General features: G+C 38.9%; 1 protein-coding gene across 1 annotated transcript; it reads left to right on the plus strand.

Annotated features, from left to right (window-relative positions):
- Positions 1-440: 440 nt before the first annotated feature.
- On the plus strand, positions 441-9,866 carry GJA1 (gap junction protein alpha 1). Its single transcript, XM_084284115.1, has 2 exons — positions 441-673; positions 6,793-9,866. Exon 2 carries the CDS (start codon positions 6,805-6,807, stop codon positions 7,948-7,950), a length of 1,146 nt encoding a protein of 381 aa, XP_084140241.1. The 5' UTR covers positions 441-673; positions 6,793-6,804; the 3' UTR covers positions 7,951-9,866.
- The last annotated feature ends 2,929 nt before the right edge of the window (positions 9,867-12,795 follow it).

A 12,795-nucleotide genomic window follows, 5' to 3' on the forward strand; every position in this document is an offset into this window, starting at 1 on the left:
TTCATGTCTGCACGTAAAGGAAATGGACCCGAGTAAACAAAGGGATACTAACAACAAAACGTAAGGGGACTTGAGAGGGCTTTCTCTCCACACAGTGATCAGGAGACGGCGACAGCAGCCGGGCAGCCCAGCCCTAGCACCCGGGAGCTTGACGCCGGTCCCCCACCCGCAGCATCTTCCCTCTCCCGGCCGGGTTTGGGCCAGGGCGGGCCGGGAACCGGGAGCTGGGGAACGGGGGCTGGGAGCCGGGGGCCTGCCCTGGCCGCGGTTTTGTTGCATCAGCAGGAGCCGACCTGAAGGAGCTCACGCTCTCCTCCTGGCCGTCCCCGTTTTTGCTGTGCCGTCAGTTCTCGCCCTCCTCCCCCACCTTCCTCCTCTCCATTTGCAGAGTGCCCCTCCTCCTGGGCTGCTACCCCTCCTTTTCCCCTCCTCTTTCACAGTCAGAGGCTTGAAAACTTGTTAAAAGCTCTCCCAGTGTTCCAAGTTAGAAAAAACTTTTACGAGGTATCAGCACTTTTCTTTCACTAGTGGGGAAGGAAGGATGAAAAATACAAAACAGCAGTAGACTTTTAAAGTTTAAATAGACAGGTCTGAGTGCCTGAACGTGCTCTTCCATTTTACTTTAACCCTCCAGAGAAGTATCCTGATCCAGCTTCACTGCTGATCAGCAAGGGTAAGTTGAAAGTTTTCCTTTCTCATCTTTTTGTATATACGTTTTTTTTTCTAAAAACTTTTTTTCCACTCTAAGAACTTCGTGTTATTTCGCTGGTGGTCGAACTTGTTAGGGAAAACAGAACAAAACAAAACAAAGCATGCGTGTAAGTTTAAACTTACAGGGATTATTCTTTGCTTCCTTTTGTCATATTTTTATACATTTCTGAAAATACGACCCGACTACAACTTCTAACCATGCGCCACTGAGAGAGGAACTGCGGTGAAATTATGCCTGCACAGCTGGGACGCAGACTTGTTGCTCATGTTTCAGTGAAATCACTGCTGTGTGCTTGTCTCTGCCTAAATGAGCTCCTTTAAAGAAAAAAGAAAAAAAAAAGAAAAAAAAAAGAAAAAAAAAAACACTTAGGTGTTCTTTGCTCTTCTCCTTTGCACTGAAATCCCACCAGAAGTTTGTAGCAGTGAGACTTTGTCCCCAGTGTGCCCCACTTACACCCCACTCATTTGGCTTCCCTATGGCAGCCCCGACTGATGCCGACTCGCTTGTGCAGAGCAAGGTTCTTAATTAGTTGCTTTGTTAAATGCAGCAGCTACCAACGTGGTGACTTTCACGTGGTCTTTCTGATGATTTTTCCCCTTTTCTTTGAAAACAGATGTGATAAAAGCCAGACGTGGGTTACGGAGTTTTAACCTAGTTTGTATATAGTTACTCTGTTTTAGCAACCTCAGTAAAGGGATTTTAGAGAAGGAATGTGAGATATCATGATATGCCTTACCACGTTGGCAATGTCTGTGAAAGTCTTGGGTGGATATAAATGAAAGTTGTCTAGGAAGAGCTGTGAAAGAATATACACAATATGTGTCATAATCCCAATATGACACATTCCTTTTATGTTACCTTGAAGGCTTAAATACTTTCAAAAAGTGGGGAAGAGGAATGCTTGAGCAGCATCTCTTGGCGTACTCACAAGTTTTTTAAATTGCAATACTTGGATTGATTTCGTATTGCGTTTGTTGCTTGCTGCTTGCAAACAGTGAAAGAACAACATGAAAAAGGAAACAGCAGGAGAAGGGACCTTCAACTGAAATACGAAGCGCGGGATCTATCTTATCAAGTAGCACGCTCTTCTCTCTAAACAAGAATATTGTGTGCTTATGTCTGTCCTTAGTTTTGCCTCATGATAACCAGCAAGCCATGTGTAGGGGCATATTTTGTCTGAGGAGCTCCTTTAGACATGAAATTCCTGAAAGCCTATGGTAATGGGGATAAAAATGTCCTACGAACACCTTGTGCCTGATTTCTGTGTGCGCTTGCATGTGCGTTAGTGTATAGGGAACAAGTTGGAGGACTGGTGTGAAGCTTTCATCCTGCCATTTTTAACATCTGGACAGCACACTACACTGGAGAATTTAAGCCTCTAGTCTTTGAGATGTTTACTGAAGTGTTTCCTTCAAAAACTTCAAAGCCAAACACTGGCACTGACCCATGATACCTAACAAGCATACAAATGGGAGAAGGGTGAGCGGCAGGCTGAGTTCAGGAGGAGGAAGAGAGGGACACAAGGGATTTAATTTGTGACATAAATCTGAATGCTTATATGCTCAGGAGTGCAAACAGATTCAACATTGCAAAGTTATCTCTGCTTCCACATAATGCAAACCTACAAGATTAGTTTTATTTGTCTCTGAAATGAACGCCAGTTTAGGCCAAGGATTTTTGTGGGCATGGGGAAGGTTAGATGACATTGAGCAATATCTGTTTCATCAGATACATTTCTCTCCTTCCTCAGTCTCTGGTACACTCCACCCCATCTTTCTATCCCCCCCCCCCCCCCCCCCCCCCCCCCCCCCAGATATTACCCACAGAATATATCTCTCATGGAGGCATCTGGTCTGTTGCTTATTCTGTACACGTACTTGTTAGAGTTACAAATTTCAAAATCTGCAAGTATGAACGTCAGAGGGCCCGAGGCCCCCTCAAGGAATTCGGCATTTCTTTTAGTTCCAGTGTGAGTCAGAAGAGGGATGAATTTGGGCAATAACGTAGAGGGTAGACATGACCTGTACCACTAGAGAGTGTTCAAGAAACTGCTTCTGGCTGCTTTGGGTCTTTTTGTAATTATGTTTTAGAAGTGAATTGGCAGTAGAGAATACTACATGGGAGAGGCAAAGTCTATGGGGAAGATCACTGGTGTCTGACCACCAACAATACCAACAGACAATGAAAAAAGCAGACAGCTGAGGCACTTGAAATTCTACTTACTGCAGCCATTTAGAGTGTAACCTTTGTCCAGCAGATTAAATGAACAGCACCTTTCCAGGGGAATGTCTAAAAGACATTTGCTAATTTTTGTGAGATATCAGAAAACTATCTTTCGCTATTGCAACCCACCTAAATGTTTTCAGTTGTCCATCTCACTTGCTTTCTCTCCAGTGCTGGTTACTTTTGGGAAATGATCACGTTGGTTGATGTTCAAGGTCCAGAAGCTTCTCTTTTGCTGACTACTTAATTTTTATGTGTGCTTAATTTTTTATAGGAGAACAAAAACTTTGTTCTGTTTCTGACTGCTTCAGCTGCACAATCCTGTTTTAGATCACACTCTAAACCCTTACTGCTCTTCCGTCCACTAGCATGTGACCTTCTAACACTGTAGTCAGACCTGGACATGTTACCACAGCACTGAGTTTATATTATTCTTCCTGAAAAATATGAACCAGATGACATGATGAATGTTGTCCATAAAAAATAGTTCTAGAATTTCTTAATTGTGGCTTGCAAATCAGATTTCTTATATATGTGGTCATCCAAAAGCCTTTACAGATGAATGCTGTCATATCTCCTGCTGCTTTTTTTTTTTTTTTTTCTTCCCTATCTTTACCCACACGCAGTAGAAGCTGGCAGAAATCCACTTTTAAAAAGGTTAATAGGCCTGCATTAGTCCAACTCAAATAAACAAACAAATAAATAAATAATCCTGTAAGTAATAATCAGTAAGAACTCATGGAATGCACATATGCATCATCACCCATATCCTTAAATTCCTGAAGTGCCGAAATTGTACCAGTAGATCAGGTCAACCTGTGTTATTTAGTGGAACTGTTAAAAGAAGTTTAATTGTTAAAAAGAGACTTGAAGGATGAATAAATCATTTTAAAGGCAATCTTCCATCAATTTCAAACTATTTACAAAACTAAAATACATATTTGTTTGATGAAGAACATCTTTTTATACATAGTAAACGTATTTTGTAATCAGTTAATAAAAATGGTCTTTCAGTGTTCTGAAAATGAAAAAGTTAGATCCGATGCATGAGTTTTCTCTAAAGCAATATGAAGTACTGTGTTTCATAAAGCAACAGAATCCACTTAAGTAGAGGAATAATATATTTGTGCCACCACAAGGTTATCTGATTAACAGCACAATGTTTTGAATTGATGTGGGTTTTTATCACTGGCAAAGGCTAGCGTGTAACTGATCTCTTAAAAAAAAAAAAGTGTTGTTTTTTTTTTTTCCAAAACTATGTATGAGTAATTCAAGCATGGAATGTTTCCTCCTGGAGTTTATATTGCCAGAGGATATAAATGAAGCTTAGTAATTTTGCATGCTGAAGCAAATTATAAAATAGGTAGTAAATTCTTGAAATATCGCAGGTGTGGGATTAAGTAGGTCAATACTGAAGTAAATCATGTTACATTAATTGACCAAAGTTGAGTATAATTAAAAAACAAACAACATATAGCTGCCTAGAAATAACACATCCTCTGTTTTCTTAATCAAACTTTCAAACTGAAATAACATTTAGGCAGTAAAAAAAATACATAGAGTCTGAGGAAACTCTGTCAGTTCAGTAGTTTCAAATCATCAGAAAGCTCACTAATTAAATCAAGAAGCTGTTACTTGAAAAAGGCTCCTTCTGTCCACTTCCACTTCTAGGACACGGAGAAAATAGTTTGCCTTTAAAACAAACTTAACATGTTGTACATTTACAGACTGTTCCCTGTTTTAACAATCTCAGTTTAAGGAGGAACGTGGTAACATTTCATTCTAGCCTTTTCAGAGACCTCCATGCTCATGTGCTGACTCCATTCCTACCAACCTGAACCGATAAACTAATCTTTCCGGGGAATGACTAAACCTCGGAAAGACTAAAAGAATATGTCAGAGAGAAACGCATTGTATATTTCTCCCAGTGAGGCTCCCAGATTTAAAAGTCTGAAGAAGACCTCATCCGTTGATGGGACTTCAGTCATGTGACAAACTAATTATGTGAGGAAGGGTCTGAACACCCCAGTAGGTAAACTTCCTCTACACTTCAGAGCAAGCTGACTAAGTGGAGAAATGGCCCTGGGATATTTTGCAGGAGTTCAAAGATAATTGTCGTCTCTGAGCTCTTGGAGCAAGTACTTTAAACACTTGTCTCCCATTATTCTCTCAGACTCTTTCCAATGGCAAAAAAGATGATGCGTTTTTATTTATTTATTTATTTTAATTTGGCATAGATTGTTATGATTGAGTTTGCCAAATTTATAATCTTGTGTTTCCAGTGACTCACCACTTCTTGAAAGAAAATCTCCTTGGTGCTAAAATTTCCTATTTTATGAATTATCCAGAAAAGGTTTTATTGTCTTTTTTTTTTTTTTTTTTTTTTTTTTTTTTTCCTTTTCCTTTCTTCTATAAATGACCTTCACTAGGGAATATATCCATGATGTGATGGGAAGGAAATCGTTTGAACATTGTCAAAACTATTAATACTGGGAAGAGATTACTCAGCATGCACTGAACAAATACCTCTGCTGAGTAACATTTATTTTAAAAGGGAAGTTTTTTTGCTTATTTTTTTTCTTTTAGGTGCCCAATTTCACATGCTTATTCATGTGGGGCAAGCTAAAATGTAAGTTTTTGTCCAGAAAAGATTACCATTTTCAAGTTCATAAAATCCCTGCAGTGAACTTTGTTTTTCCTAGGAATTTAGAATGTCAAGTCAGAATACTGGTTTTATGTCACCCTGTGCATTTACAGATATGCCCAAGAAGCTGCGTGTGTCCGAGGATACACACTTACGTTGAGAGAGACAATTTAAACTTCCAGTGTTCAACATTCGGAATGCAAACTGCACGCCAGGAATTGCCTTAAAAACAGAAAGTGCTCGTTTACTTTTTTTTTTTTTTTCTGGCTAGATCTTTTTTTCCTTTCAAAGTAAAGTGAAGGAATTTAAATGTAAAAAGATGCAAATACAAAGCTGAAATGACAATAAATTAAGCAAGACACAGATAGCTAGGAAACCAGTTCTTCCAATATAGAGATTTGAGCTTATCTACACCTGATGTATTTAATATTTTTGGTTCTTTCATAAAAATATGGGTAAAGAATACTGATGTTGATCTTTGTGCTGCAAATGCTAATGCAATACATTTGTTTTACATAGCAAGTGTTTTTTTTTTTTCTTTTTTCTGAAGTTAAGTATAGTAAAAACTTTGCATCATTAAGAGCTGTACTCTTAAATGTATCACACGCAGTAATTTGTGCAATAGCTGAGTTTAATGTTGCCATAGGAAATTTAACACACATTTGCAATGATGAAATTTTTGGTATCTGACCATAGTATAACCTAAATACAAAATGTACTATGTTTTGCTTTTCTATTCACTTAAAGACTGAATATAAAAATCACCATGAATGAGCTACACAGGAGCAAGAGAAATCTTTCATTTATTCTTAGCATATTCAGGCAGTGCCATTAAGTGTTTCCACATCCTGCTTCAGTAGTGTGTCACAGCTGTTTTCTGCCTGAGGCAGGTACTGGTCATTGAATTGAGGCTGCCACTAAGAAGGCTGGTTTGAGCAAACCACAGTGGCAGCCAAGGGTTTTCATGGACTTCTTGAAAACTGAAGTGAAATTAGAAACCGTTTTTAACTGTGTTCTGAGACATAATATAATATTTATCTTTAAAGTTTCCCTTACTTTCCACTCTGCCAGCAACTTAACTAAAACACATGAGTTAAAACAAAGCTACACCACTGCACTGTTAGCATTGATCTGTTTGATTCAGTGCATCAAAAGTATTAAAGAGCTGTCTCAACCATCACTATTTTTTTTCTTTGTTTCATTCTTTAACCAGCATCCCGTGAAGATGGGTGATTGGAGTGCCTTGGGAAAACTTCTTGACAAGGTTCAAGCTTATTCTACTGCAGGAGGGAAAGTATGGCTGTCTGTCCTCTTTATTTTCCGAATCCTGCTACTGGGGACGGCAGTCGAGTCTGCTTGGGGAGACGAACAGTCTGCTTTTCGGTGCAACACTCAACAGCCTGGTTGCGAGAACGTCTGCTATGACAAGTCCTTTCCTATCTCCCATGTGCGCTTCTGGGTTCTGCAGATCATATTTGTGTCTGTACCAACACTCTTGTACCTGGCGCATGTGTTCTACGTGATGAGGAAAGAAGAGAAGCTGAACAAAAGAGAAGAAGAGCTCAAGGTGGTCCAGAATGATGGTGTCAATGTGGATATGCACCTCAAACAAATAGAAATTAAGAAATTCAAGTATGGGATTGAAGAGCATGGCAAGGTGAAGATGCGTGGGGGACTGCTCCGTACATACATCATCAGCATCCTTTTTAAATCTGTCTTTGAGGTGGCTTTCTTGCTGATACAGTGGTACATTTATGGGTTCAGCCTGAGTGCCATCTACACCTGTGAGCGAGACCCATGCCCACATAGAGTGGACTGTTTCCTCTCCCGCCCAACTGAGAAAACCATCTTCATCGTCTTCATGCTGGTAGTGTCTTTGGTGTCTCTTGCATTGAACATCATCGAGCTTTTCTATGTTTTCTTCAAGGGTGTCAAGGATCGTGTGAAAGGGAAAACCGACCCCTACTCCCACAGTGGCACCATGAGCCCTTCCAAGGACTGTGGCTCCCCCAAATATGCTTATTACAATGGGTGTTCCTCACCGACCGCCCCCTTGTCTCCCATGTCTCCCCCAGGGTACAAGCTGGTTACCGGAGACAGGAATAATTCCTCCTGTCGTAACTACAATAAGCAAGCTAGCGAGCAAAACTGGGCCAACTACAGTGCGGAGCAGAACAGGATGGGGCAGGCTGGCAGCACCATCTCCAACTCGCATGCCCAGCCCTTCGACTTCCCTGATGAGCACCAGAACACTAAAAAATTGGCGTCAGGACATGAGCTGCAACCCCTCACCATTGTGGACCAGAGGCCTCCCAGCAGAGCCAGCAGCCGAGCCAGCAGCAGGCCCCGACCTGATGACCTGGAGATCTAAGCTTCTTGCTGCAGTACTTGCTCGACTATGAAACGACATGCATTGGAAGATGCAGTCAGTGCTGATCTTGTTCCAGTGGAGGTGGTACTTAATAGTCTCAAGCAGGAGATTTTAACAATCACATTTAAAAAAAGAAAAAAGAAAAAAAAATCAACAAAAACAAACAAGCAAACAAACTTTTAAAATACTTGCTGTTTTTTGGGGGAGATGTGGGGTTGGTGTGGGGTGGTACAATACACATTGGTATTTAATGTAGCTGGTTTAAAGAATTTAAATACTAAAAAAAAGAAAAAAAAAAAAGGAAAAAGATAAGTAGTCATTACTAAGGTAGGGGGTTGTTTTTCTAGAAAGGCTGTAAATATCTGAGTGTATGTGTATGTGCGTACTATTGTGTTTGTTTCTAAAGAATCTTCTAAAACCCAATAATAAGTGAACTCACATTTGTCAGGGTGAAGTGCTGTCTGAAGATGAAAACGTTTTTCCTATTCAACAAGCAAAAAATCCAGGATTGCCTCTGATCATTTCCCTGTCAAGAACATTCCATTCTTAAAAAGTGCACTTTGAAGGTAAACTTTCCTATATGGTCCTCCAGGTTGTTGAAAGGCTTCTGTGAGGACAGGCTACAACTCAAATTTCAGACATGGCCCACCAGGAAGTACTTTGGTCACCTGCTTTTTCCAGCCCTTCATGCAGGTAGATTTTGTGATGTGCGTAAGTGGGTTGGCTCCACGCTTGTAGAACCAGCAACCACACTCTCTTGTCCACAGTAATATTAATGTCCTGCTGCTCACGTAAAGTTTATTAGCATCATATAAAATCCAGTTTGGTGCCACTTGCAGATTTAAGCATTAAGACAGGCAAGTAACTGACTTTAGTGATTTTTTTTCACAGCTTTATGTATTTTAAGGGTGCACATATGTGTGTGGACATGGAGATAAAGGTATACACAAAACACGCTCAGAAGCATAAGTTGAGAAGCATACGCACACACTTTACTTGCAGTTGACACTTTCTTGTGGATATTGTGAAGATATGGGCCACTATGGTGTTTACATTCTCTGATTCCTTCAATGCAAGTGAAGCACATGTCATATATTTTTTTAATTCTATATAATATTTTCCATGTATCCTAAATGGATGCTTTTTAAAAAATAAAAAAAGGCCTAATCCTGGATGTCTTGCTCTGGAAAATCTCTCTTTTAAATAAGTGGGAGTTTTGCCTGAACAAAGTCTACAGGATCAAGCCCAAGATGTAGCGAACCATGTTCTTCCTGGCATGAATGATTTTCTTTTGTAGAAGTTAGGGATGGAAAAGACCCATTAGGTCATCTAGCCAATCTCCCTGATAGGTAATAATGATGCTTGAATGATAGAAGTTGTAGTACTGTAAGCAAGCTTTAGTCTTATGTGAGAAACTTAGAAGAAATGCTTTGTGCTGGATTAATAATAAAATATGCCTACATGACTTTTGCAGTAACTGGTATTTTTCTTGTACTAAATATTCACATTTACTGAACTGTAATGTCCACTCCAAGTTTGACAGTTAGGTCTTTCTAGATGGCTCTAGCAACTTTAGTGTTTACACTTAGGTTTTGTTTGAAATGCAAGTGAAGTTGATTTTAAAAGAGTACAATTCTAGCTAATTTATTTGAAATATATGCTAAAGAAATGTACCAGTTTCTTCAAATGCATTGCCTCTTAGCTGAACACAGATTGACCAAGGAAATACATAGCTTGGTTTCATTTTGCAGCAACATAGATAAATGGTTTCATTTACTACAATATATTAATTTGTTTGACATTCCATGTTAAACTACTGTTGTGTTCAACTTCATTGCATGTTTGCAACCTTAGTCCATCAGATCATGTTGTCTGGAGAACATTAGTCAATAAAGTTTTAATTTAGTATAAATATATCTTCTAATTGTCTTTTACTGTTTTATATGCCCATATATCTTTTGTTTCGGTATTATAATCCGAACTCCTTCCTTCCCTCTTCATTTTCCCCCTGCCTTTCAGCAGTAGTCTTGATTTAATCCATCTGGATTTACTTTGCATTGAAATTTCACAGGAACAAATTCAGATACCCTCACAACACTGGAAAAATAAGCATTGTTTGTGACACTCATGGAAAAAAGTCAGGCTCGGCATGAACTACTGTAATGCAAATCTTGCCATGGGCTTCAGAATATATATATATAATTATTTTCAAATGATTATAAAAAATATAACAGCAAGATACTGTCACACAATTTTTAAAGCATTTTTCTCATGCAGCCTAGATTATGGATTATAAAATCATTGCCCCTAATTTACATTTCCGCATGCAATCAGACTGTTTGACTGACAGTCAGTTTGAATTTCTGGAATAAAATCCTCAGCCTTTCAGATTCAGTGGGAGCAAGGTACTGACTTTGATAAGGCTGGGATTTCATATAATGGTTACTGCTTCACCTTTTAGGTCCCTGTCAGTAATGAAGATGCCCAGTGCTTGGCTTTCATGCACTGGACTCTGAAAGAAAGATGGTTCAGCTCTTTTTTTTTCTTCTTTTTTTTTTCCTTTTTTTTTTTTTTTCTTAATGTGAAAAATCAAAATATAATGGTCATGCAGTTATGACACAGCTTTCAAATTTAAAATTTGTTTGGTGTTTTAAGTCCAAATTTCCTACTAGTAAAGAGGGGGGAAATAAGCAGGACAATGTTAGTGGATTCACAGCTAGGAGAGATACTATACAAGCACAAACACAAGGAATGACTCCTTGAAGTGTTTCTTCAATAATAACAATGAGTCATTTTAAGCTGGCTTGTCCTGGTTCATCTGTACAAAGGGAAGAACATTCCAAGCATTTTGTGAAGATCATTCCCTTGGGAAGGTCCAGAGAAACATCCAGAGAAGGGCTTACCCTGAGACAAAATCTGTCTCTTAGACAGGCTGATTGTCAGGTACACCCCAAACTACGGACTCAGTTCCTTCAAGCATCTTGGACAGCTGATATAAATTACCACTGCAGTGCCAAGGCTCTTTGACTCATTTTTGGTGGTAAGTGTGCTTAGGGCCAATTCTCCCACCTAGGTTTATTTTTGTGGAGTATATTTCTTGTACGCTTAAAAGTCATCACAAAGATATGATGTTGTGTGCCATTCATCCAATTCTTTATAAACTTTCTCCCAGTGCATCTGTGTAGGAGCAGTAGCATTCTCTCTGCAAATGATGTAAAATATTGTGTGATATGATTCTAGTGCATATTGCTAAACCTCTCAAGAAGGATATGTTAGATACTGAATTCAAACTGGAAAAGGTGTTGTAAAAATACACATTTGAGAAGATAACAAAACAAAACAAAAACACAAGGTATTATGAACAAATAAACAGCAAGAAAAACAAAATTCAAAACCTGTTAAGTAGTAAAAGCTTGTGTTGATATTTTGTGTAGAAGTATTTTGAAAAAAAAGGCAAATTTACTCTAAGGCCTCCACCCTGACCCAGTAATTTGAAAAGTCTGTAAAGAGTAAAGTTAGAAGGATAAAAGTTAAAGACAGCCTGAAATCTATATGCAGATCATGTAATTTCAAGATGTTTTAAATACAGTGAGCACACACTGGAGGTTCTTTCCTATTTTAGAAATGAAATTTCCATATTTAAAGTGGAAACTATTATGGCCTGCAGTAGTAGATTGAGAACCAGGACAAACTTTCTGAGTGTACCTGTCACACCCTCTGAAACCAGTCATTTTTAAATGATGGAGTCATCTTACTGTTTCAGAAATAAGGCTGTTAGCAATTCTGCTGTGTTACACAGGATGACCAGCTCCCTTGCATATTGCCATCATGCTGGCATTTCCGTCCAACTTTCTCTGCAACTTGGTATTGATCCAATTGAATAATAATAAAAATAAAAATAAAAATAAAAATTAAAATAAAAATAATAGTGATGTAAATATTTGAGTCTTGGAACTCAGATCTGGGAGTTGATCCAGATCTGAACTTACTTTGACTGGTTCATGTGGAGTTCTGAGTACGTAAGGTCAGAAACTCTTCCAGTATTGATTATGGCTGTTTCTAACTCATTAGGTCAGGGCTTCTTTTAACTATTCTTGTAATTCCTCATTGATTACTACTGCTTCGTTTTCCAGAATTCAAACAAAATAAAGGAGAGAATAGGATTTACCTGTCTTCTATATAATTTTCTTTTCTCTGTTGACTGCTAATCCAGACACGGCAGTACCAGGCTTTCTACTGAGCTCATGAAACACCCTAATATACAGTATTATTAAAATGTGGTGTATTATACTATTAGTCATATTGACTATAATCTCCTTGAAGATGTCTTCCTTTCCTTCTCATGCTATTAACTCCAGATAATTGCAGTTGAATCTACCAAAGGATGACCGAGGTGGCCCGTGAGGGGCCCTTGCTCTCCAGACAAGGAAACAAACAAAACAAAACAAAACAAAACAAAATGCTCAGACAGCACAGAGTTGTTGAAGCTACTCCTTTATTACTTTTGTTTCTACTGCCAACATAGGCAATAAGGTTGGAAGCATAAGCCACGCCTGAGTAACCACTACCTAGATGTATTCTCTGTCCCAGTCCCTTGAACTATTTGAGGGTCTTCTATTTTATTGTAATTTATGATCAAGACTAGTTTTGCACATAAAGGCTCCAGAAAGAGAGGACTACAGGATTAGCTCTACGAAGGCGTGACCGCCTTTCCCTGACTTAAACCACATGCTTTTGACTATGCCCAAGGACATATTCACACCCAGACTCTGTCCATCCTGGAAAGTGTGTCAGATGAAAATTATATGATGCTAGTGCATCACTAGATTAAAACAGGAAGAACTC

The sequence above is a fragment of the Netta rufina genome, assembly GCF_964035555.1.
Source record: "Netta rufina genome assembly, chromosome: 3".
NCBI lineage: Eukaryota > Metazoa > Chordata > Aves > Anseriformes > Anatidae > Netta > Netta rufina.